We start from the raw sequence: 26,302 nt of genomic DNA, 5'->3' as shown, positions 1-26,302 counted from the left end.
AGTAGTTGGGACAGGGCATGTTCACAACTGTGTTACATCACCTTTTCTTTTAACAACACTCAATAAACGATTGGGAACTGAGGAAACTAATTGTTGAAGCTTTGAAAGTAGAATTATTTCCCATTCTTGTTTTATGTAAAGCTTCAGTCGTTCAGCAGTCCGGGGTCTCCGCTGTCGTATTTTACGCTTCATAATGCGCCACACATTTTCGATGGGAGACAGGTCTGGACTGCAGGCGGGCCAGGAAAGTACCCGCACTCTTTTTTTGCGAAGCCACGCTGTTGTAACACGTGCTGAATGTGGCTTGGCATTGTCTTGCTGAAATAAGCAGGGGCGTCTTAGATGGCAGCATATGTTGCTCCAAAACCTGTATGTACCTTTCAGCATTAATGGTGCCTTCACAGATGTGTAAGTTACCCATGCCTTGGGCACTAATACACCCCCATACCAGCACAGATGCTTGCTTTGGAACTTTGCGTCAATAACAGTCTGGATGGTTCGCTTCCCCTTTGGTCCGGATGACACGATGTCGAATATTTCCAAAAACAATTTGAAATGTCGGTTTTTGATACAGGTCATTCAATGTTGGTTTCCGGCCATGCCGCTTACGTGGAGTAGTTTCTCCAGATTCTGAACCTTTTGATGATATTATGGACCGTAGATGTTGAAATCCCTATATTTCTTGCAATTGCACTTTGAGAAATGTTGTTCTTAAACTGTTTGACTATTTGTCAGTTGTGGACAAAGGGTTGTACCTCGTCCCATCCTTTCTTGTGTTTATACCCGGTCATGGCACCCACCTGTTCCCAATTAGCCTGCACACCTGTGGGATGTTCCAAATAAGTGTTTGATGAGCATTCTTCAACTTTATCAGTATTTATTGCCACATTTCCCAACTTCTTTGTCACGTGTTGCTGGCATCAAATTCTAAAGTTAATGATTATTTGCAAAAAAATAATGTTTATCAGTTTGAACATCAAATATGTTGTCTTTGTAGCATATTCAACTGAATATGGGTTGAAAATGATTTGCAAATCATTGTATTCCGTTTATATTTACATCTAACACAATTTCCCAACTCATATGGAAACGGGGTTTGTATATGGCAGATTTTAAAACAAACAAAAAAGGGTTGATTTTCATTAAAATATTGCCATAAAATTGGATTTTGTGCTGTTTTGCTTTTATGGATTTATATTTTTCCAGATAAACGCAAAAAAATGTGCAAAAATGCGTGGCTATCTGTGTGATGACAAATTGAACCGGAAGCAGTATTTTAGCCTTCCCTTTGGGTTTAGCATGTTTTTAGCACAACGGTAACATCTTTGTTCAGCAGGAGTCCTATTGAGTCCTATATATAAAAAAGTGTCATTAAATAGTTTTCCAATTTTTGTTTCAGGAATGACAATAAAAAAAATGGTCCGAAACTTGTTTTTTAGGACTCCTGCTGAACAAAAATGTTAACTGTTATGCTAAAAACACGCTAAACGCAAAGGAAAGGCTAAAATACTGCTTCCGGTTCAATTTGTCATCACATAGATTACCACGCGTTTTTGCACATTTTTTTCGATTTTTGTGTTTATCTGGAAAAATCAAAATCCATAAAAGGAAAACAGCACAAAATCCAATTTTATGTCAGTATTTTAATGAAAATCAACCCCTTTTTGTTTGTTTTAAAATCTGCCATATATAATAAAAATCGAAAAACGGCCCTAATTTTATTTTTTGATTTGCCTTTCGGAATTGGAAAATTAATGAACGGAAAGTACATGGACCAAAAGCAGTATAGTACCGTTTGTTTTGTTTTTTTTTGGGGGGGGGGTTATTATTATTATTATTTTTGTATTTTATTTTAATTTTTCATTTTATTTTTTTCATTATTATTTTTTTATTATTATTATTTTATTTTTCAATCAATCCAACAAAATAATACACAATAATACCATAATAATACAATTCCAATTCCAAAACTAAATCCGGCCCAGCAACATTCAGAATAGCACTCAACAGAGCAATTGAGAGGACAAAATAATCCAAAAGTAGTCAAACAAAAATGAAAAAAATCAACAACTGTATCAATATTAATAAGAATTCCAATATAGCAGTGATTAATTCATTTACTTCATTAGTATCGTGGTACTTTATTAGTACCGGTACACCGTGCAACTAAACTGCAGACTAAAAAGTAGACACTAGATGGCAGTAAAAGCACTTACTCAGAGCTCATTGACAATTTGCTGTACTATTTATTTCATTCATAATAATCGTAATCATTTATTATAATAACAGAGAGAAACACCACCGAATATTTCCTTTAATGTTTGCTGTCTGCTCTGTCGTCCACAAGTTGCAGACAATCTCCCTGTTTATTTCACGCTTGAAAAGGTGTTTGTCCATCCTAAACATTCATTTATGTTCCAACACATGTCCGGTATGCTTGGAGCATTTGGGAACTGTTGAGAGCGATCTATAGCGCCAATTCTTGTCGGTAAATGAGAGGCGATGATAGACTATTATCACACTTCAACATCTCTAACATGTAAATTCTGCCTCATTGCTTGGTCAGCATTGCAAATGAGAATATCTTCTTAATTGTTAAATACATGTTAAATGAATATATAAATACTTGAAACTAGAAAGTAAATGTTTGTCCATCCATCCATCCATTTTCTACCGCTTATTCCCTTCGGGGTCGCGGGGGGCGCTGGAGCCTATCTCAGCTACAATCTGTCGGAAGGCGGGGTACACCCTGGACAAGTCGCCACCTCATCGCAGGGCCAACACAGATAAACAGAGAACATTCACACTCATAATCACACACTAGGGCCAATTTAGTGTTGCCAATCAACCTATCCCCAGGTGCATGTCTTTGGAGGTGGGAGGAAGCCGGAGTACCCGGAGGGAACCCACGCAGTCACGGGGAGGACATGCAAACTCCACACAGAAAGATCCCGAGGCCGGGATTGAACTCACGACTACTCAGGACCTTCGTATTGTGAGGCAGACGCACTAACCCCTCTGCCACCGTGCTGCCTTATATTTTGACTATCTAAGTAACATTGCAGCAGAACAATTTGCATATGTGCATCTAAGTCTGTGTGTTTATGATCAGATCGGTTCAAAATCAATACTTTTTTAATAACATTGGGTGCCAGTTCTATGATTACCTACATTGTTTCATAAAGTCGGTAAAAGCTCTGAATTTCTATTTTACTGGTTTTGTTTGATAAAATGCAACCCAACATTTAATAAAGTCAAATGCAAATAAGTCAAAAAGAAAAAAAAAAACAACACCTTTGTACAGATGTACAGCAGATATGGGCATCTAAATCAGCAATAGGATTTGGATTTTTGATTGTTTTTAATCAATTAAGAATTATTACAAGTAAGAATCGCGATTAATTCGAAAATCTGGATTTTTTTTTGACACCCCTACCAAGAGCACTGAGCTATGCGGAAGGACGGCAATTGTGCCGTTTGAGCAATAAAGAGTTGATGTATTGTTACATGTTGCCTTATCTACACAAGGAACAAACACAAGTTTAGCTTTGACATTTGCGCCGCTCTGAGAAAAATTCCATTAGAGAAAATGATGATGAGGAAAGTTGTGAGGCCTTTAAAGGGCTGCTTTCACACATGGTGTTGTTTACCCCTTTGTTACACAACCATTCATCCAAAGCCAAAGAAAGACAAAACACGCCGTACGTACACTGCTGACGCACATTATATTTTTCAACAACTCTGAATAAGTCTCAGAGGTCCCACAGTAAAGTTTTGGAAGTCTGTTGGACAAAATGTAGCCCTGCTTTTAGTAAGCACAACTGCGAACAGGGTTTATCCGGCCCGCGGGATGAGTTTGCTAAGTATAAAAATGAGCCGAAATTTTTGAATGAAAGAAACTGCTGTTCTAAATGTGTCCACTAGATGTCGCAATAGCAATTCTTTGTATATTTGTAGATGATGCTACATATGTAAAAAAAAAAAATAACCACAATATGTTAGTGCACCAGTTGAGGAAAATGATCAAACTACATAAATAACATCCTGTAATTAGATTTTGATATTATTTTTTGATCTCGATAGATTGAAAATTAACACCAATGAGTTGACTGATGAACATTGTCACATAATTAGTTCAGAAAGTGTAAATAACAACAAATAAAGATGGAATACTATTAACCGCAACATGTTAGTGTAAAAAAAAATGCCAACAACATTATGATTTGTACATTTTCAGAATGTGCTTGTTCTATTTCTAAACAAAGAAAACAATCTGAAGTTGTCTTTATTTTTAAGTTATCGTGCCGTGATTTTACCAGTCCGGCCCCTTTGGGAGTAGATTTTTCTCCATGTGGCCCCCCATCTAAAATGAGTTTGACACCCCTGATCTAAACCAAACGTAAGTGTTTTTAATGTAGATGAAAATCATCATAGTTCCCCATTAAACAATGAATCCAGTTCTTCTCAAATGTTTTATCAGTATCATGCTTAGAAAAGATGTACACTACAAAACGTCCTCATTGTAGACAGTATTATTGAATGTATTTTGATTTTAAAAAATCTAACTGTTTAAGTCGATTAAAAAAATGTTTATAGGTTAAATAAGGATTTGATTTTGGGGTAAATTTCAGGCAAATTGATGCAATTTATAAATATTTTCTGTTACAGACTAAAAAACAATCTTACCAAAGTTATTCTTTTTATACAAATATATATACTTCTTTGTTGATCTGTATTTCTTTTTTGTTTGTTTTCTTGAATGTTAATAAGGACACAATGTTTTGCAGAGGTGTACTTGTAACTAATTTATAGACAAGTGATACTATTCATATTTACAGAGGAGAGTGGGGGGCGCAAAAATCTTCCTTCCTAATTGAGAGGCGCTTGATTAATTGAACATTTTTTAAATAATTGAATTAATCAACCTAATTGATTAATTGTTGCAGCTCCTACGTGAGTTACATGCTAACATCCATCATGTTTTAACAACATCATGTGCTCGGGGGGGGAATTACAGCTCCCAGATTTGTAGCTCGCTGACCTAGTTGAAAGCACTGCAGGATTTATTGTATGATGTGTAGCAAAGCCTGTTTTCCATTTGGGTTAGAGATGGTGTCATGTCCCTGAGGAAGGAGGTTCATTGAAAATACGGAACTTCAAAAAAAGCGTATAATTTCTCAAAAGTGGAGGAAATACTGAGATGATGACTTTACGTTATTTACTCACTTGAGAGACACAAGATGACAAGGCAAGGCAAGTTTATTTATAGAGCACGGTTCGTACACAAGGCAATTCAAAGTGCTTTTCAAAAAATTACAAGAAGGCAATAATAATCATAACTCAAATAGAAATCATAAAATATAATCATAAAAATAATCATAATTCAAATTAAAACCAAAGCGTGTGGATAAAATACTTTTAGTTGTCATATTGTGTGTGTCATAAGTGTTTTCAGTCTGGATTTAACATTGCCAACATTGAGGCATGTCTCATATCTTCTAGAAGGCTATTGCAGATTTTAGGAGCCCACTCCCTGGTGTTCTCAGAGGCCAAGATGGTTCATATGGTTCTAACATGTCAGAGATGTACTTTGGTATACAAGAACATTCAAAGATTTGTACACAAGCAGAGCTGTTTTAAAGTCTACCCTCTGAGCAATAGGAAGCCAGTGCAATGGCTTAAACACTGGACTAATATGGTCATATTTCCTGGACTCAAGCAGCAGTATTTTGGATGTACTGCAGCTGCATTACAGCTCGTTTAGAGAGCCCAGTGAGAAGGCCATTAAGTACTCTAACCTGCTGGAGACAAAGGCATGGATTAGTCTTTCCAAGTCTGCTTTGGACACTATACCTTTGAGCAGTATTCAAAAATCTATTTTGTATATTACAGGGTTTCCTCCAGGTTGCCGAGATACCTGTGGTGGTGAGGGCGTGGTCTATGATGAATATTTTTTCTTTAAAAAAGCTACAAAAAAATTTATTAAAAAACAAATCTGTCTTATTAATTAGTAATAACATATAGGGCTGTGACTCTCTGAGAACCAGACGATTCGATTTGATTTTAGGGGTAACGATTTGATTCAGAATTAATTCTTGATCCAAAATGAATGCTTTTTAATAACATTGGGTGCCAGTTCGATGATTTCTACATAAAATAAACAGCTCTAATAAATGTCTATATTACTTTTTTTTTTAAATTATACCCATTTAATAAAGTCAAATACAAATAAGGCAAGAGAAGAATTTCTCTAAATCTGTACAGCAGATATGGGCATCTCCATCAACAATAGGATTTGCCTAAGAGGATGGACATAAAGGATAAAATAATTTTTTTTTTAAATACAAATGTAATAAATTTTTTGATTTTTTTGGAATCAATTAAGAACTGCTGGACTTTCACAATATTATGTCAGACCCACTCGACATCCATTGCTTTCGGTCTCCCTTAGAGGAGGGGGGGTTACCCACATATGCAGTCCTCTCCAAGGTTTCTCATATTCATTCACATTGACGTCCCACTGGGGTGAGTTTTCCTTGCCCGTATGTGGGCTCTGTACCGAGGATGTCGTTGTGACTTGTACAGCCCTTTGAGACACTTGTGATTTAGGGCTATATAAATAAACATTGATTGATTGATTGAACCGTTACAAATAAGAATCGCGATTAATTTGAAAATGTATTAAAAAAATATTGACACCCCTATTAACTATATGATTTTATATTAGGGTATATTGTTTTGCTCTATTTTTCAATTGTTTTTGTCTATTATACAATGTACTTTGTTGAGGATTTTTCAAGTTTCCAAAGAATTTTGGTGACTTTTTCTTATTACTAACGACGAGCAACAAATCTAGCATTTCTTTTCTGGTGTCACTGAAGACTGTACTCGTGTTTAGAGACTCCACTTCTGTAGCTCCATGCACATGATATATCTCGGATATATTCAAGTTTTGTCCACATCGCTGCAGACAATCCCGTGCATATTGCCTAAGTCATCACAACATTCGGTTTTGGCAGTGCTGTTCAGTTGGTAAAAGTCTTTTTTCGGCAGCCCAATTTTCGGTGCATCACTAGTCAGTGCGCAAGTAATAGGCTTTGTATATACATTGATACTGTAACGACCTGCTGGTGTTGAATATATATGTTCGTGTGTAATTGATTTGAAGTGAAAGGTGATTGGCGGAGAATGAGGAAGTGTTGTTGTGTGTTTTCACGGAGGCCTGTGTGTGTGCACGGGAGGGAATACCTGTTGGCAGGTGTACTGTCACGACCTGTCACATCACGCTGTGACTTATTTTGGGTTTTTTGGTGTTTGCCTGTGTGTAGTGTTTTAGTTCTTGTCTTGCGCTCCTATTTTGGTGTTTTGTCCTGTTTTGTTGGTATTTTCCTGGTTCAGTTTCATGTCTTCCTCAGCGCTATTCTCCGCACCTGCTGTGTTTTCGCATTCGAGATTATCTAAGTTGTGTGGACGCTATCCTTCTTTGTGGGGACATTGTTGATTGTCATGTCATGTGCGGATGTACTTTTTGGACGCCGTCTCTGCTCCACACGCTGTCAGTCTTTGCTGCCGTCCAGCATTTAGTTTTTGTTCAATTTGTAGCCAGTTCAGTTTTAGTTCCGTTTCACATAGCCAACCCTAAAGGCCTACTGAATTGCGATTTTCTTATTTAAACGGGGATAGCAGATCCATTCTATGTGTCATACTTGATCATTTCGCGATATTGCCATATTTTTGCTGAAAGGATTTAGTAGAGATCATCGACAATAAAGTTCACAACTTTTGGTCGCTGATAAAAAAGCCTTGCCTGTACCGGAAGTAGCAGACGATATGCGCGTGACGTCACCGGTTGTGGAGCTCCTCACATATGCACATTGTTTACAATCACGGCCACCAGCAGCGAGAGCGATTCGGACCGAGAAAGCGACGATTCCCCCATTAATTTGAGCGAGGATGAAAGATTTGTGGATGACGGAAAGTGAGAGTGAAGCACTAAAGGGCAGTGGAAGCGATTCAGATAGGGAAGATGCTGTGAGAGGCGGGTGGGACCTGATATTCAGCTGGGAATGACTAAAACAGTAAATAAACACAAGACATATATATATACTCTATTAGCCACAACACAACCAGGCTTATATTTAATATGCCACAAATGAATCCCGCATAACAAACACCTCCCCCCTCCCACAACTCAAACACCTGCACAACACACTCCATCCCACAGCCCAAACTACTGTTCACCTCCCCAAAGTTCATACAGCACATATATTTTCTCAAAGTCCCCGAAGTTACGTACGTGAAATGCACGTAGCGGCACGCACGTACGGGCAAGCGATCAAATGTTTGGGAGCCGCAGCTGCGTACTCAAAGTACCGCGTCTGCGTATCCAACTCAAAGTCCTCCTGGTAAGAGTCTATGTTGTCCCAGTTCTCCACAGGCTAATGGTAAAGCTTGACTGTCATCTTTCGGGAATGTAAACAATGAAACATCGGCTGAGTTTGTGTTGCTGCAGCCGGCCGAAATACACCGCTTCCCACCTACAGCTTTCTTCTTTGCTGTCTCCATTGTTCATTGAACAAATTGCAAAAGATTCACCAACACAGATGTCCAGAATACTGTGGAATTTTGCGATGAAAACAGACGACTCAATAGCTGGCCACAATGCTGTCCCAAAATGTCCTCTACAATCCGTGACGTCACGCCCAGGCGTCATCATACCGAGACGTTTTCAGCAGTATATTTAGCGCGAATTTTAAAATTGCACTTTAGTAATCTAACCCGGCCGTATTGGCATGTGTTGCAATGTTAAGATTTCATCATTGATATAAAAACTATCAGACTGCGCGGTCGGTAGTAGTGGGTGTCAGTAGGCCTCTAAGCTTCAATGCCTTTTCTTAGCGGCACTCGCGTTTTGTTTATTTTTGGTTTAAGCATTAGATACCTTTTCACCTGCATGCTGCCTCCCGCTGTCGCCTGCATTTTGTGATCACGACAAACCATGTTCCCGACATCTACAAAGCAATTAGCTACCTGCTGCCACCCACTGATATGGAAGAGTATAACATGGTTACTCTGCTGAGCTCTAGACAGTACAGACACTCAACAACGACACATTATTTGCGGATTATAATTACTTGTGTGCAAAAAATATTTTCAACCCAATTAGGTGAAATTACATAATCTCCCACGGCACACCAGACTGTATCTCACGGCACACTAGTTTTTTTAATGCATTTATAAAGTGATTTAGTGGTAGAATTGATTGCTCCCATTAGCTACATTCACAGTTACCTAAAATAAGCTGATTTTTACAAGTTAGAAAGCAAAAAAAAAAAAAACTTTTGTCTTAATGATAATGATTGTGAACAAAATCCTGTAATAAGAGACCTTTGAAATCCTGACCACTTATACTTTTCCCAAGTAGTATCAATCCTAATTTGGTATATTCACTCCTCAGCAATCCCGTGTTTTTCAGGAATGGCGATTGCACGTCAGTCCCATGTTACGCATAGATGTTCAGCCCAGTTGTGACTCTTCGTCGTGATTGATGGTGTTGTTTTGCAGACGGAGGTAACTGGAGGTTATGCTCACATCTGTTCTCTGTAACTCAATCACTCGGGGCCAGACTCAACACTTTGGTGCAACAGACTAGAAAATGTCCCATTCTCTCCTCTAAACATCCTCAGCTGGTCCTTGACTTCTTGTCTCAGACGCTGGGGGTCGTAAACAGACTAATTACGGAAGACCTGGGCAGCAGCACACACACACACACACAAAGTCACACACTTCCTTAGGGTAAGAGAGAGGAGTGGTGCACAAGGGAGGGGGAGCTACTACCACCGTGATAATAAAGGACTTGTTGCTCGGGGTTACTCGAGGGCAACGGCCGTAACTCCTCTCCTTGTGTGTGTGAAAGCAAGACAAGAGAGAGAGACGGAAGGATCATGTGGCTGGAGTGTGCCTCTCTGACCACTTCTCCACACTGACAGCACCCACCACCTTACCACACACTCACAATCTCTTCAGCGTCAGGGTGGGGGGGGTCGCATAAAAAAGGGCGGATATTACACATCCATGAGGCACAGAGGACCGAGTATGGATCTGGATGAGGATTGTTTGATGTCGGACTGGGAGGCTGTCCTGGAGCTGGATGAGGCCCTGGCAGGGTGGCTGCTTCAGGGTCCGGCGAGAGGCGAGTGGGGTCGGGAGTGGGGCTGGGCGGCCTCAGACCTCCAGGAAGAACCTGATCGGGACTCTGAGGAGATCCCGGCAGTAAGTATCGCCATGTATGGGGGAAGTTAGTGGTTGGTTTGTCAGTGGTTGTACCAAAGTGAGGTCACATATTGAGCATGTGCTACTAGTTCTGTGTTAAATCCCCATTTATAAACAACCAGCCTGACTCACTGCTATCTGAGCACTCAAAGACTTCTGTTGTGTTTTGGGTTTTTTTTGTATTTGCATACTGCACAGAAAAGCACATATTTTAGCATTCAAGCCCTCGCACGGCATTCTTTTCCCACCGGCCCGGATCCGAAGAACTACTGTAATATTCTCTTTTTGTTACCGCGTTACTTGCAGCTATTGTTTCCCTCAAGCTTTCCTGTGGAAGGAAAACATCTGGCACGGACAGTGAGAGCAGCCCTCGATTAATGACACACGTTTGAGGGAATTTCATACGCTGTTATTATTATTTCCATCCACTCGTTACATACATTGTCTAATACAGTGTGCTCACTGGCCACAACATTAGGTTATTATTGTGGTTGTACTTTGGCCTGGTTTTAGAACTGAAACACGTCTTGTCCAGCAAAATACAGTTTTTTCCATTTGCTTACACACAATTTTACTAACTGTGTGTCTTTGTTCAAAAGGATTTACACACTTTTCCAAACACCACATTCAATTTTTCTAATTCCTAGTTTATTTGCAAAATGACACACTTCGGTCAAAACATATGCCCATTCATGAAAATAAAGCAAGCATTTGTAAAAATGCAGTTTTATTGTCATCTCACTCACACAGACTTCAAATGATAAGACACTATTGGAGTGAGTTACACATTTGTAAAAAAAATTAAAAAAAATATTTTACTATAAGCAATCACATGTTTGGGGCATTTTGCCCGACCCTTTTAGCATATGTGATGAATGATTACTGTAACTTGACAAAATATATTGGCAAATCCACAACAATCGTCATTGTTTACTTTGAAGTGGGCCTATATGTAAGGACCTACAGAGAAAGTAAAAATATCTTGTAATCTTTTCAAGGACTGCTCAACAATGATGCTGCAAACTGCAAATATTTATTTTTACCACAGTCGGGTAAAGTAACATATCACAATAGTCAACAATGACATGCAGTACAAATCTGAGACAAATAAAACGTTTTGTTTTTTTAAACTCTGGAAATAAATAATTACAGCATAAAGTATAGACCAGTGGTTCTCAACCTTTTTTCAGTGATGTACCCCCTGTGAACATTTTTTTAATTCAAGAACCCCCTAATCAGAGCAAAGCATTTTGGGTTGAAAAAAAGAGATGAAGAAGTAAAATACAGCACTATGTCATCAGTTTCTGATTTATTAAATTGTACAACAGTGCAAAATATTGCTCATTTGTAGTGGTCTTTCTTGAACTATTTGGAAAAAAAGATATAAAAATAACTAAAAACTTGTTGAAAAATAAACAAGTGATTCAATTATAAATAAAGATTTCTACACATAGAAGTAATCATCAACTTAAAGTGCCCTCTTTGGGGATTGTAATAGAGATCCATCTGGATTCATGAACTTAATTCGAAACATTTCTTCACAAAAAAAGAAATCTTTACCATCAATATTTATGGAACATGTCCACAAAAAGTGTAGCTGTCAACACTGAATATTGCATTGTTGCATTTCTTTTCACAGTTCTTTTTGACAGACATTTTATTGAGAAACCTGAGCTTGTGCTTCACTGAGTTTATGAACTTACATTCATATTTTGTTGAAGTATTATTCAATGAATATATTTATAAAGGACTTTTGAATTGTTGCTATTTTTAGAATATTTTAAAAAAATCTCACGTACCCCTTGGCATACCTTCAAGTACCCCCAGGGGTACGCGTACCCCCATTTGAGAACCACTAGTATAGACTACATGTGCAGACTTAGGCAACAGCAGGGTTTTAAAAAAAATCTGTAGATAAAGATGTGTGTATCACAATCCTAGTGTGTGTGTAAAGTGTAAAATGGGTGTATCACAATCGTTATCTATGTGCAAGATGTTAAGTTAAAGTTAAAGGACCAATGATTGTCACACACACACTAGGTGTGGGGAAATTATTCTCTGTATTTGACCCGTCACCCTTGATCACCCCCTGGGAGGTGAGGGGAGCAGTGGGCAGCAGCGGTGGCCGCACCTGAAGATGAGTCTATGCCTAATATTAGGCAAATCTGCACAGTGGTTTTGTTTACTGTGTGGACTTTGTTACCCGTGTGAACATTTTAAATTTAGTGTGTAAGCGATCGGTAAAACTGTAAAGCCTCAGTGCGACGCCTAAAAAAAACAAGAATTTAGTCCCAGGTGTGCCTAATGTTGTGGCCAAAGTCCGCTCTGTGGTCGTCCGAGCTGAGAATGCGACTCATTTAAACGCCTGCAGCATGTTTATTGAATGATCCTAACTCAGCTTGCCATTGAGTCCATTCTTGTCAAAATCCATCCATGATAATAACACCGAGTCTCAGTCTCAGGGTTTTGACAAGGTGTGAAAGGCTGCATCCTTGCAAAGACGACGCCTGTTTCAAGTGTGTTTATGTGTGTGTAATCGCGAGGATGAAAACTGTGTAGGCTTTTTAAGTGTGTATACGTGTGTTTGTGTCTCTCACACTGCTCGTCCCTGCAGGTGCTGAGCCCCACTTACAAGCAGCGCAATGAGGACTTCAGAAAACTCTTCAAGCATCTACCTGACACAGAGAGACTCATTGTGGGTGAGTGGACGCTAGTGACACACACAGGACGTCTCAGGAAACGACCGGTAAGACTGATGTCCGACCCAGTTTTATTGTTATTATTACATAACTAAATTTGCCTAGTCGTCATTGCGAGGGAAGAAAATCACATGAAATTAAACTGTGGTCCATACATGAACGAGTGGGGGAAACAGTACCTTTTATTCTAATCTAGCCTGTTTTGTTTACCCATCTACAAAGGTTCTCAAACTTTTTTCACCAAGTACTACCTCAGAAAAACTTGGCTCTCCATCAGACTGTAGAAGTTTTAACCTGCTCAGTGGCCTTGTGGTTAGAGTGTCCGCCCTGAGACTGGAAGGTCGTGAGTTCAAATCCCGGCCGAGTCATACCAAAAAAATGGGACCCGTTGCCTCCCTGCTTAGCACTCAGGATCAGGGGTTGGATTTGGGGTTTAAATCACCAAATGATTCCCGAACACGGCCACTGCTGCTCACTGCTCCCCTCACCTCCCAGGGGGTGAACATGGGGATGGGTCAAATGCAGAGGATAATTTCACCACACCTAGTGTGTGTGTGTGAGACTATCGTTGGGACTTTAACTTTAATTGTGTTTGGTTTAGCTTAAATTAAGAGGAGACAGGCACAGGAATTAATAACATTAATATGATCACATGCTTGTCCTTGGCAGAGCTTAACAGGGCTGAAAATAGCTAACCAGAAGGAATAACGACAGCAACGATCAGTTCCTTTTGCCGGGTTCAAGCGGGGACAGACGGGAGGATGGGCAATTAAAAATGACACAGTGCTTGATTGAGCTTGCAGTCCTCCTGAGCACCAGCATCCACTGCGGTAGATATTTTTGTTTTACACAAAACAAAATTTGACAAAATACATTCCTGCTTGGTTTCAGAAGGTTAAGAGGGGACAGGCAGAAAAAATAATCAGTACAGAAAGTAATGACAAAAAGGGAATAACAACATTAATACAATCCCCCATTAGTTCTTGGTTTAAGAGGGCACAGACAGAATAGTATGCGATTAAAAATTACACAGCATAATTTAAGAGGGGACAGGCAGAAAGAAAAATCCAAACAGAAAGCCATAACAAAAGTGCTGAAAAAACAATAATATTACCAGCTAGTTCTTAGTTCAAGCGAGGACAGACAGAATGGTGAGCAATTAAAAAATGACACAGTGCTTGATCGAGCTTAATCGAACCTGCTGAGCGCCAGCGTCCACTGCATTGGACATTTTTGTTTTACATAAAAGGCTATTTCCAAAATTTGGACAAACTACATTTCTAAAGGGTTTTAGAAGGTTAAGAGGGGACATGCAGAAAGAAAACACAACAGAAATCAGTAAAAAAATAAAGGCAGCAACAACATAACTAATTCTTGGTTTGAGAGGGTCCCGACAGAATGGTGAGCAATTAAATATTACACATTCCTTAATCACGCTCAGTTTAAGAGGGGACAGGTAGAAAGGAAACAAAAAGGCAGCTATAACATAGATATCACCCGCTAGTTCTTGGTTTAAAGAGTGGACCCTCAGACTGGTGAGCAATTAAAAATTTCACAGTGCTTGATCGAGCTCAGTTTAAGAGGGGACAGGTAGAAAGGAAACCGAACAAAAAAAACAACAAAAAGGCAGCTATAACATAGATATCACCCGCTAGTTCTTGGTTTAAGAGTGGACCCTCAGACTGGTGAGCAATTAAAAATTACACAGTGCTTGATCGAGCTCAGTTTAAGAGGGGACAGGTAGAAAGGAAACTGAACAAAAAACAACAAAAAGGCAGCTATTACGTAGATATCACCCGCTGGTTCTTGGTTTAAGAGTGGACTGTCAGACTGGTGAGCAATTGAAAATTACACAGTGCTTGATCGAGCTCAGTTTAAGAGGGGACAGGTAGAAAGGAAACCGAACAAAAAAAAACAAAAAGGCAGCTATAACGTAGATATCACCCGCTAGTTATTGGTTTAAAGAGTGGACCCTCAGACTGGTGAGCAATTAAAAATTACACAGTGCTTGATCGAGCTCAGTTTAAGAGGGGACAGGTAGAAAAGAAACTGAACAAAAAACAACAAAAAGGCAGCTATTACGTAGATATCACCCGCTAGTTCTTGGTTTAAGAGTGGACTGTCAGACTGGTGAGCAATTGAAAATTATACAGTGCTTGATCGAGCTCAGTTTAAGAGGGGACAGGTAGAAAGGAAACCGAACAAAAAACAACAAAAAGGCAGCTATAACGTAGATATCACCCGCTAGTTATTGGTTTAAAGAGTGGACCCTCAGACTGGTGAGCAAATAAAAATTACACAGTGCTTGATCGAGCTCAGTTTAAGAGGGGACAGGTAGAAAGGAAACCGAACAAAAAACAACAAAAGGGCAGATAAAGCGTGGATATCACCCGCTAGTTATTGGTTTAAAGAGTGGACCCTCAGACTGGTGAGCAAATAAAAATTACACAGTGCTTGATCGAGCTCAGTTTAAGAGGGGACAGGTAGGAAGGAAACTGAACAAAAAACAACAAAAAGGCAGCTATTACATAGATATCACCCGCTAGTTCTTGGTTTAAGAGTGGACTGTCAGACTGGTGAGCAATTGAAAATTACACAGTGCTTGATCGAGCTCAGTTTAAGAGGGGACATGCTGAAAGTAAACAGTACAGAAAGCAACAACAAAAATGCAGCTAAAACATAGATATCACCCGCTAGTTCTTGGTTTAATAGTGGACTGACAGACTGGTGAGCAATTAAGAATTACACAGTGCTTGATCGAGTTTAATATATCACAGAGGGCGCTGGTTCTCAGAAGGTCAAGAGGCGAGACAGAAAGGAAACAGAACAGCAATAACAACATCACTCGTTGGTGCTTTGTTTAAGAGGGGACAGACAGAATGGTGAACAATTGAATTTACACTTTTCCTAATCAAGCTTAATTAAAGGGGAACTGCACTTTTTTTTTTAATTATGCCTATTTTTAACAATCATTATGAGAGACAAGAATTCAAAATGTTTGCGTGTTTTTTAGAACTCTAACATGTAAAAATCGGCTCGTTCTTGATGGCTAACAATGCAGCTAATGAGAGCCATCAATTTTGCCTCGAAACGACTTTAAAAATGTATTCAAAAACCATCAACAATACTTCATTTACGTTCCGTAACCTGTATAATAACCAAGCTGTAGCGACATTGTTATTGTAAGAGCAAACAGTGAGGAACTCTTTCTCTAGCGTAGTAATACATCGGCGTGCTACGGTACCAGCCGTAAAAGCTAACTACGGCAAAAGATAAGCAAGCTTTTATTTAGAACAACACGAAACGCGCTTGAGTTTGTAATGCACAACACTGCAATATGACACCAATCTGTACTGACTGAAAAACATGAACAATCATATTACAGTATCTGTAAATTATTTAGCACACAGTTCATGTTTTGTTTGTACAAAGCTAGCCAGACAGCGTATGTATCGTGGTTGTAATAACACGCATGACTTGCTGAGTGTATCATGATCAATATAAAGTGACCAATTCAATGGACAGGTGTGCGTTTGGTCCAGCTGGCCGGGGAACATTTTTTCGGTTTATTTGGGTAAGCGCTCAATTTATGTCGAAATAGCCTGTCTTCAAATTTCACATTTTGCAGCTTCGAGTCACTTTAACCTCACTCTGCTCCAACGTCTCACTCTTCCTTTGTGCTCGCTTCTATAAACAGCAGTTCATCTTCAGTATATTCAGCTTCAAAAAGATAAGGTTGTGAATCCTCATTTGTCCAAAAATTAGTCCTGGCAATTATCAAAATGATCAAAATACGGTAAATATTGTACATATTACATATTGTCGAAACGTTGATGGAGGGTTTTGAAGTTGTGTTAGAGGGCTTTGAAGGCTACAACGGTTAGCATTAGCCGCATCTTCCTAGTGTTTTTTTATCATCGTTATACAGATAAGAAAGACGTGTGTTCTTGTCTCTCATAATGATTGTGAAACAATAGGCAAAATAAAAATAAAGTGCAGTTCCCCTTTAAAGAGGGGCAGACAAAAAGGAGCATAATAGGGCAGCTATAAAATATACTATATCACATGCTTGTTTGTGTTTAAGAAGAGACAGACAGAAGGAAATTGCTCACAGGCTCTTTCTGCATAGATATAATACATTAATTAATGACAGGGTAATAATTGTTGTGAAAGCGATATGTAATTTAAGGTTTTTTACTCTGATGGTTGTACTAGTTTTAGTTAAGCATGCATTTGGGTTGGTGGTTGTGTAGTGGTTCACTCAGTTGACTGCTTGAATAATGGAAAATAAAACACTGCACTTTAATCGAGTGATTATTTGCCATACCACTAGATCAGAGGTGTCAAACTAATTTTAGATGGGGGGCCACGTGGAGAAAAATCTACTCCCAAGTGGGCCGCACTGGTAAAATCACGGCACAATAACTTCAAAATAAAGACAACTTCAGATTGTTTTCTTTATTTAAAAATAGAACAAGCACATTCTAAAATTGTACAAATCATAATGTTGTTGTTGTTTTTTTTACACTTACATGTTGCGGTTAATAGTATTCTATCTTTATTGGTCGTTATTTATATTCTATGAATAGATTATGTGACAAGGTTCATCAGTCAACTCATTGGTGTTAATTTTCAATCTATCAAGATAAAAAAAAATTATATCAATCAAACTACAGTATGTTATTTATGTAGTTTGATCATTTTCCTCCACTGATGTACTAACATCATGTGTTTGTTTTTTTTACATATGTAGCATAGTCTACAAAGATACAAAGAATTGCTATTGCGACATCTAGTGGACACATTTAGAGCAGCAGTTTGTTTCATTCAAAAATTTCGGCTCATTTTTATACTTGGCAAACTCATCTCGCGGGCCGTACGTTTGACACCCTTGCACTAGATGGAGGCACGCATACCACAGTTTCAGAATCCCTGATCCAGATAGAGGATGTGTGTTGTGCTAAAAACTATCTCCTGCCTTCATGTGTCAGACTACTCCTGTGCTCTGCAACGGGACATCCTCCTGCAGGGACGACTCTACCTCTCCGAGAACTGGATCTGTTTCTATAGCAACATCTTCCGCTGGGAAACGCTGGTATGCATGTTAGCGCTCTGCCTGCAACTCTGTTGGCAAGATTGTCTCTTTGATTTTGAAAATATATGCGTGTGCGTCTCTCTTCTACACCCGTGCAGCTGACGGTGCGATTAAAGGACATCTGCTCGATGACGAAAGAGAAGACTGCCCGCCTCATTCCCAACGCCATCCAGGTCTGCACTGACAATGAGAAGGTATGTTTTGTATGGACGGGAATAGAATCGCTTGGTTTTCATCGCACCATACTGAGTACCGTTTGTTCTTCATAGCACTTTTTCACCTCCTTTGGAGCCAGGGACAGGACGTACATGATGATGTTCAGACTTTGGCAGAATGCACTGCTCGACAAGGTGAGACATGAATAACATTTGTTGGTTTGTGAAACAATATTTGTCATTGGAAGTAACGAAAATAGGAATGGCGACGCATTGTTTATTCGAAACATGCATAGCAAAGTTGCATTACAGGGCCGTTCAACGCGTTGGAAAGGAGGAGGAAGAATCAGAGCTTATTTGATCCTACCCCTTCTCTTTAATTACTGATAATGTGTGCACTGGCAGTGTTTATTATAAACAGGTTGCTCTTTTCTTACGAAAAATTATACAAGTAATAATATTAGTACTAGAGATGTCCCAATCCTGAATCTATCCACAGTGTAAAGCCCCTTCAAAGATGCTAGTCCTCACTACCATCGTGAAAAATAAACAAAAGTTTCCTCCAAGTACCATTATCACTTGAGGACTAGAGGAAAATGAATGACTTAGCATCCTTCAATGCAAAGTAGGGGTGATTTATCCGATCCAAATGTCGATAATATCAATACATAATTTAGTATCAGTATATAAATGATACTTAAGTGATTAAATTATAATCACTTAAGTGATTAAATTAACTCAATCACTTAAGTATAATTTATATTTAAATTAATTTAATCACTTAGTATCATTTATATATAAATTAATTTAATCACTTGAGTGATTAAATTAATTTAATCACTTAAGTATCATTTATATGTAAATTAATTTAATCACTTAAATATAATTTCTATATAAATCAATTTAATTATTTACTTAAGTGATTAAATTAATTTAATCACTTAAGTATTATACCTAATACTTAAGTATGATACTTAGGTATCATACTTAATAACTTACATATAGCAGCACAGTGGAACAGGGGTTAGTGCATGTGCCTCACAATACAAAGGTCGTGAGTTCAATCCCGGGCTCTGGATCTTTCTGTGTGGAGTTTGCTTGTTCTCCCCGTGACTGCGTGGGTTCCGTCCGGGTACTCCGGCTTCCTCCCACCTCCAAAGACATGCACCTGGGGATAGGCAACACTAAATGGCAGAGGTGTGGACTCGAGTCACATGACTTGGACTCGAGTCAGACTCGAGTCATGAATTTGATGACTTTAGACTCGACTTGACAAAATGTAAAGAGACTTGCAACTCGACTTAGACTTTAACATCAATGACTTGTGACTTCACTTGGACTTCAGCCTTTTGACTTGACATGACTTGCTACTTTCCCCAAAACCTAAAGCTTAAAAAGTTATTTGGGAGCGCTCCGTAGCTTTCATTTTGTACGTGTCTGTCTATCAGCGTGTGTGCTGCGTGTCAGCGTGTGTGCTCTCAGTACAACAGCCAATCAAATTAGATCTACATTGTTTTCATCACACAGCATTCATCCAATCAAATTGCAGGACAACCAATGAACAAGAGTTGTCAAACAACGCGCCAGTGAGAGAGATTCATACCAAAGTTGGTTTCGTTCGGGTATAAAAACTACGACTTGGTCAACAAAAAAGGAATTGCCGTATGCAAATCACGCAGTTCGAATATTACAGACGGAGACGCAACAACTTCCAACTTCGTTCGACATTTGAAGTTGCACAAAGAAGGGTAAGTTTTGAATGTAAGATAACGTTTATTGGCTAAGTAACGTGACTTTTATTTGCTGTGTAGTTAAATCAGTGAGGCTGTAAACTCACTGCTAACGTCATAACCATAGACATCTTATAAGGGTACGCAGCATCGAGCGCTACTGCTTACTGGCACAGACGAGACGCGGGGCCGCCATCTTGGAGTGGTGATCCGCTCCACTCACTGCAATTCATTTGGCAGGAGCAATGAACTGTCAACGCATTTAATTCATTTTACCTCACTGAATACCACTCATTTTCACACGCTTTTTTGTCATACGTGTAGCTATGATAACGGACACATGTTTTATTATTCATAGTTTGCTTAACAGTAATGGAATATTCTTATATACTATAAGTGACCAGACGTCCGAGATCAAAACTGGGAATATAAGCCCAGAGAAGGGGGGAAAAAAAGGTCAGCTATTTTTTAAGTTGAAGAAACAATATAATTACGTTATATATACATGCGTATATCCTACATAAACAATGTGTGAATACATTAGATATCTATATATCTTATAGACCGTATCTCTGTTGCTGCAGCAGCAGAGAGTTTATTCTGTCTTGACACTTTGTATTGATATTTTGTATTACATTCTTCCCTTAAATGATCATGTTTACAGTGATGGTTATATATGTATTTTTTATATATGTCACTTTGGATAAAAGCGTCTGCCAAATACTTAAACATATATAAACACCTGAAAGTCTTTATATCAGCTAAAACCACCAATCTGTTTCACTGGATTCAGAATAAAACCAAATGCTGTCTTACCCAACAATGTTAGTATTTGAATATTGTTACTTGAAGACTTATTCCTGGTTACAATTATACTGTTAAGAAAGTATTGTCTTTTATTTTGCCTAAAATGAGAATGCATCATAATCAGTGGCGGCTGGTGAATTTTGTTTTAGGTGGGTCTGAAAGTTTGTAAAGCAAATCCCTGTAGGGTCGTCATCCTCCCCCAGAAGATTTATTTGTGATTTTCACATACAAATATTGAAGATCTTTGCTCCTTCTCAACTATGTGGTAATGGTATTTTCATAAAATACAACCAATAGTACATTAATGTTAAATCTTACTTGTGAAAAGTAATCCCCCGATTCCTATTTTCAACAGTCCGCTCATTTGAGCAGGAAAACGCTGAACACCAGCCCGGCATCTTTGTTTTCTACCTGTCAACTGTCAGTTTAGGCTACTCGCCGGCTCCTCATCACCACTTCAAGATGCAATATGCGCGCGTCACAGCAACCAATACTGCGTCTACTTATAAGATGTCTATGGTTATAACATCATTTCAAACACAGCAATCTGTTGCGTCCACTACAGTTTGCTACCTTATTCATACTTTTTATCAAGTGATTTTTTTAAGCAGGGTTGCATGAGGTACCTATACATAACGTTACGTTAGTCAATGTATCACACACAGTAACATAACGTTAGACGGCGGTCAGCAGCACCGTGTATTTTAGCCACCTACAAAAAGACAAACATAGTCAAATAAAGGTCAGTTAAAATGTTTACTATATTAAGAATATGTGTACATATTGCATAGGGCCCTGACATCTAAAAAGTACAACTCTGTTCATTGTTATGTTCATGTATTTGTTATGTTTTTCATATGTACGCACACATAAACACACGTACAGTATGAGATGAGATCAATGAGATAAGGTAAGAACAGAATAGAAACTGCTGTGGAACTAGTTACAATGCAATATGCCATGGAAATACAATGTTAACACTTTTGTACAAATAAGTACAGTTGCACTTGTTTTTGCAAATGTGTTTATTCTGTAAAGGAATGAGTTAAATGTTTAAAATTGTTTAAACTATTAAAATGACTGGTTAATAGTGCTATTATGAATTGCAATGTCAGTACTATTTTTTTTCCTGCTATTTCAAATGCACTTGTTTTAATAAATAAATACAGCGGTTTAAAAGCATACACAATCCGTGTAAAAATATTAGTCTGTGGTTAAAAGGACTTGAAAGGACTCGAAACTCAAAATGCAGGACTTGTGACTTGACTTGAGACTTTCCAGTCTTGACTTTGGACTTGACTTGGGACTTGCCTGTCTTGACTCGGGACTTGACTCGAGACTTGAGGGCAAAGACTTGAGACTTACTTGTGACTTGCAAAGCAATGACTTGGTCCCACCTCTGCTAAATGGTCCCTAGTGTGTGAATGTTGAGTGTGAAGGTTGTCTGTCTATGTGTGTTGGCCCTGTGACGAGGTGGCGACTTGTCCAGGGTGTACCCCGCCTTCAGCCCGAATGCAGCTGAGATAGGCTCCAGCACCCCCCGCGACCCCGAAAGGGACAAGCGGTAGAAAATGGATGGATGGAAGTATCATACTTGGATGAAACTTGTTTATTTTTCGCGATGGTAGTGAGGAATAGCATCTTTGAAGCGGCTTTACACTGTGGATAGATTCAGGATCGGGATATCTCTAGTACTAACATCAGCTGAGATAAGCTCCAGCACCCCCCGTGACACCGTAAGGATCAAGCGGTAGAAATGGATGGATTTCAACAAAATGTTTTTTTGGTTGGTTTATTTATTGATTACAAAGTCAGAGAGTAGGTATCTGGATACAGGAACGCTTTGAGTGACAAAGTCACTCAAATGATTTAAATGGGTTTAGTAGTTTTTGCTTTTAGTGATTGTGCACTATCCACTTTATTTTGTAAAAAAAAATAATGCATGTCACATTCAATAATGATGTAATTAATACATCTTATGATTTACAAAAATACTAGCAAATTCTATATTTAATCAGGTAAACTTCATAGAAATGTACATGTGTTTACTTTAGTTACTTGCTATAAAACATTTTCAGTTCTATTGACCGGGATGCAAAAAATTGGATGGGGATCAGAGGCCAAAAATATTGATCAGGACATCCCTAATATTAATAATAATAATAACTGACAGAAACATTATATAGCAATAAGTACTGGGTATATACAATATTTGAGTAACTCTTTAACTGTCATGCAATTGTAAAAAGCAGGTTTTTATTGTTTTGTATTTTATGTTTTATATGATTAAAAAAATATCAATTAACAGAAACATTGTATGGTATCGTAATAAATATAGGCTATATACAATGCCTTCATAGATAGATAGTACTTTATTGATTCCTTCAGGAGAGTTCCCTCAGGAAAATTAAAATTTAATTACACATTACATAATTTAAGAAAATAATCACAGCCCTTTGAGACACTTGTGATTTAGGGCTATATGAATAAACATTGATTGATTGATTGATTGATATGATATGTCAAATTGTTGCCACTATAAGGCTTTTATATTTTTTAAGTACAATTGTACTGTCATGCAAGTGTTAAAAAATAGTTTGTGGGTCATTAGTCATGTTGAAACAAGCAGCCAGGACTGCGACGTGTGTACGACTTTTATGGCAGGAAATTACCATGTCTGGTGGGATACATTATGGTTATCATTCTTAATCAACCAATCAAAGTGTTTTTTATATAACCCTTAATCACAAGCATGGAAGGGCTGCACAAACCATAATGACATTCCCTGATCTGAACCCACATCCGGGCAAGGAAAAAATTTAAAACCCGAAATGGGAAAAAGCAAAAACCTTGGGAAAGGGGCCGCAGTTGTGGGCCCCCCCTTCTGGGTGACCGGCTGCAATGGATGGGTACAGTTATGGAATTATTCATTATAAGTCCAGTCCCTTGGAATGTTAGCAGAGGGTCTTGCATGTTCGCAAGGCGACACCGCAGCGACGTCATCAACCAATGCAATCGAAGAGTGGACTTGGAACAGCTTTATCACCCAATCAATAAATCAAAAAACTTCACAACCGCACATTTTTGCTCAAGTGATCAACCGTCCAAAAGGATCTGTAGAAGCAGAGCTTATCTGGTCCCACTCCTGTGCCATAAAGCATTCCAAAACGAAAAGAAAGAAAAGACCTACTTGTTTCTTTTATGCAGCCGCTATGCCCCAAAGAGTTGTGGCACTTTGTCCATCAGTGCTACGGCAACGAGCTCGGACTAACCAGCGATGACGAGGACTACGTTCCCCCTGACGACGACTTCAACACCATGGGGTGAGTGTCTCATGCTGCGTCCCCGTGTGTTGGAATACGCACTAAATGTCAGGCTTTGTGGTGCCTTCAGGTTCAGTGAGGAGATTCCCAATGAGGAGAACGAGCTCAACAATGACAACTTGTCCAAGAGCAGCGCAGAGGCCAAGCCGGATGGAAGTCCTCCTCCTCTACCCAAGAAGGTGGTCCCTAACAGCACCATCGACACGCCCATCACAGTAAGTCACGGTGTCATCGTCACGACACGTTTTGTCTTCATTTATTCTAACAGAAGACTTTTGTGTGTTGGAAGTTGGACCTACCCGCAGACGATTTCGCAGACTGCCCGACGGACGGCGAGCTGCTAGCCGTGCCCCTGCTGGTGGACGAGAGGAACAACGACATTGCCGGCACCGGCGGCCCTGTACCGTCGCCCTCACTCGACTTCAACGACAACGAGGACATCCCCACCGAGCTGAGCGACTCTTCAGAGACGCACGATGAGGGTGAGTGACAACACTTAGAGCCTATGTGTCCGATCCGGCCGGCAAATGAATGATCTATGGCCCCCGGAATGATACATGATTAGTATTACAACCGGCCCGCAGACCGCAGCCGCCTGCTGCTGTTTTGCACGCACCAATACTAGGGGCGGTATGGCGTAGTAGGTAGAGCAGCCGTGCCAGAAACCTGAGGGTTGCAGGTTCGCTCCCCGCCTCTTGATATCCAAATCGCTGCCGTTGTGTCCTTGGTCAGGACACTTCACCCTTGCCCCCAGTGCCGCTCACACTGGTGAATGAATGATGAATGGATGATGGATGGTGGTCAGAGGGGCCGTAGGTCCAAACTGGCAGCCTCGCTTCCGTCAGTCTACCCCAGGGCAGCTGTGGCTACAAATGTAGCTTACCACCACCAGGTGTGAATGAATGATGGGTTCCCACTTCTCTTATTATCTAATAATAAAGAAGCGCGATATAAAAATGTAATTCATTATTATTATTATTTATACTCCATCAGTGTTGGTGCTAGGAATTTTCAAAATGGGGTCCCAGTGACCCTATCAAGTCATAAAAATGGGGTCCCACAGTACATTTTTGGGGTCCCACTTTTTTGTAACCGTTTTGAAAACAAATGATAAATGTATGCATTATCCTGTTATATCTCACTCATTCTATATTGTATTTTGGAAAAAGGTTGTCATAAACGTTACTTAATTCATTAAAAAACAAAAACAAAAAAAAAACACATTTTTCTGCATATGTAAATGTATTCACTTATAAACATTCATTCACATTCTTCTTTCCTTCATGGATCTAAACTTTACCACTTTCTATATTTTTATTGTAATATTTTCAGAATGTGTTTGTTCTATTTTTGGCCAAAGTAAGACAAAGAAAACAATCTGAAGTTGTCTTTATTTTTTTAGTTTTAATGCCATGATTTTAATAGTCCGGCCCGCATGTGCATAGATTTTCCTTCGTACGGCCCCTGAGCTAAAATGAGTTTGACACCCTTGACTTAGAGCATCAGACGCTGTATTGGCAAAAGTATTGGGACAACCCACAAGCAGTCGAAGCAAATATGGAGCAACTTCCCTACTTTTTACAACATGTTGAGGTGTGGCGATGATCATTTTTCTTGTGCAAACATGACTTTATGGACCTTGCATCACTCTGGAACAGAAAAAGACCAGTCTGGTCCCAAACTAGGGTTGTCACAATACCTATAGACTTAGATCAATCAATCTTTATTATTGCAGACCTTAAGATCCATTAAACATAAAAAACACAATACAAAACATTAAAACATTAAAAACAAAACAATAAAACATAAAGCCCAAATGTCAGGTTCTGACATACAAACATGTGTGCCACTGGTTCCACAGTCCAGATGAGTACCTAACAGAACGGAGGCCAAGGTTCGTTATCACAGAGATTATGTCATTTCCAGACTCAGATGCCCTACACATAAACTTATACATAAGGTTGTGTAGCAACACTGAAAAAGTGGGCACCCCAACATTAACAAACATCTGGCTTGCACTGGAGCTTCTTGGAATTCCCAAGAGAAGCCTCATACAATCATTATAAGCAACCTGCAGCTTCTGTATGCTTTTCTGCTTATACTTTACCCACAGGGGGGCAGTATACAGAGGAGTGCAATAGGCTCTGAATAAGTTATCTTTACATGTACAATAAGATAGACTTATTGGACAAACTTTATTGATCCACAAGGGAAATTGTTC

General features: G+C 39.1%; 1 protein-coding gene across 3 annotated transcripts in view; it reads left to right on the top strand.

Moving 5' to 3' along the window:
* Positions 1 to 26,302, top strand: part of gramd1bb (GRAM domain containing 1Bb) — a 373,707-nt gene that overhangs the window by 328,964 nt on the left and 18,441 nt on the right. For all 3 annotated transcript variants that reach the window (XM_062060498.1, XM_062060499.1, XM_062060500.1), the window contains 7 exons: positions 12,887 to 12,971; positions 17,963 to 18,066; positions 18,165 to 18,260; positions 18,336 to 18,416; positions 23,966 to 24,081; positions 24,152 to 24,296; positions 24,371 to 24,563. In XM_062060498.1, the coding sequence (XP_061916482.1) occupies positions 12,887 to 12,971; positions 17,963 to 18,066; positions 18,165 to 18,260; positions 18,336 to 18,416; positions 23,966 to 24,081; positions 24,152 to 24,296; positions 24,371 to 24,563 (820 nt within the window). The remainder of the gene's footprint in view (positions 1 to 12,886; positions 12,972 to 17,962; positions 18,067 to 18,164; positions 18,261 to 18,335; positions 18,417 to 23,965; positions 24,082 to 24,151; positions 24,297 to 24,370; positions 24,564 to 26,302) is intronic.

This window comes from Entelurus aequoreus, linkage group LG10 (genome assembly GCF_033978785.1).
Source record: "Entelurus aequoreus isolate RoL-2023_Sb linkage group LG10, RoL_Eaeq_v1.1, whole genome shotgun sequence".
Lineage (NCBI taxonomy): Eukaryota > Metazoa > Chordata > Actinopteri > Syngnathiformes > Syngnathidae > Entelurus > Entelurus aequoreus.
The sequence above is the reverse complement of the archived record's forward strand: the minus strand, read 5'-3'. Positions and strand labels throughout refer to the sequence as shown.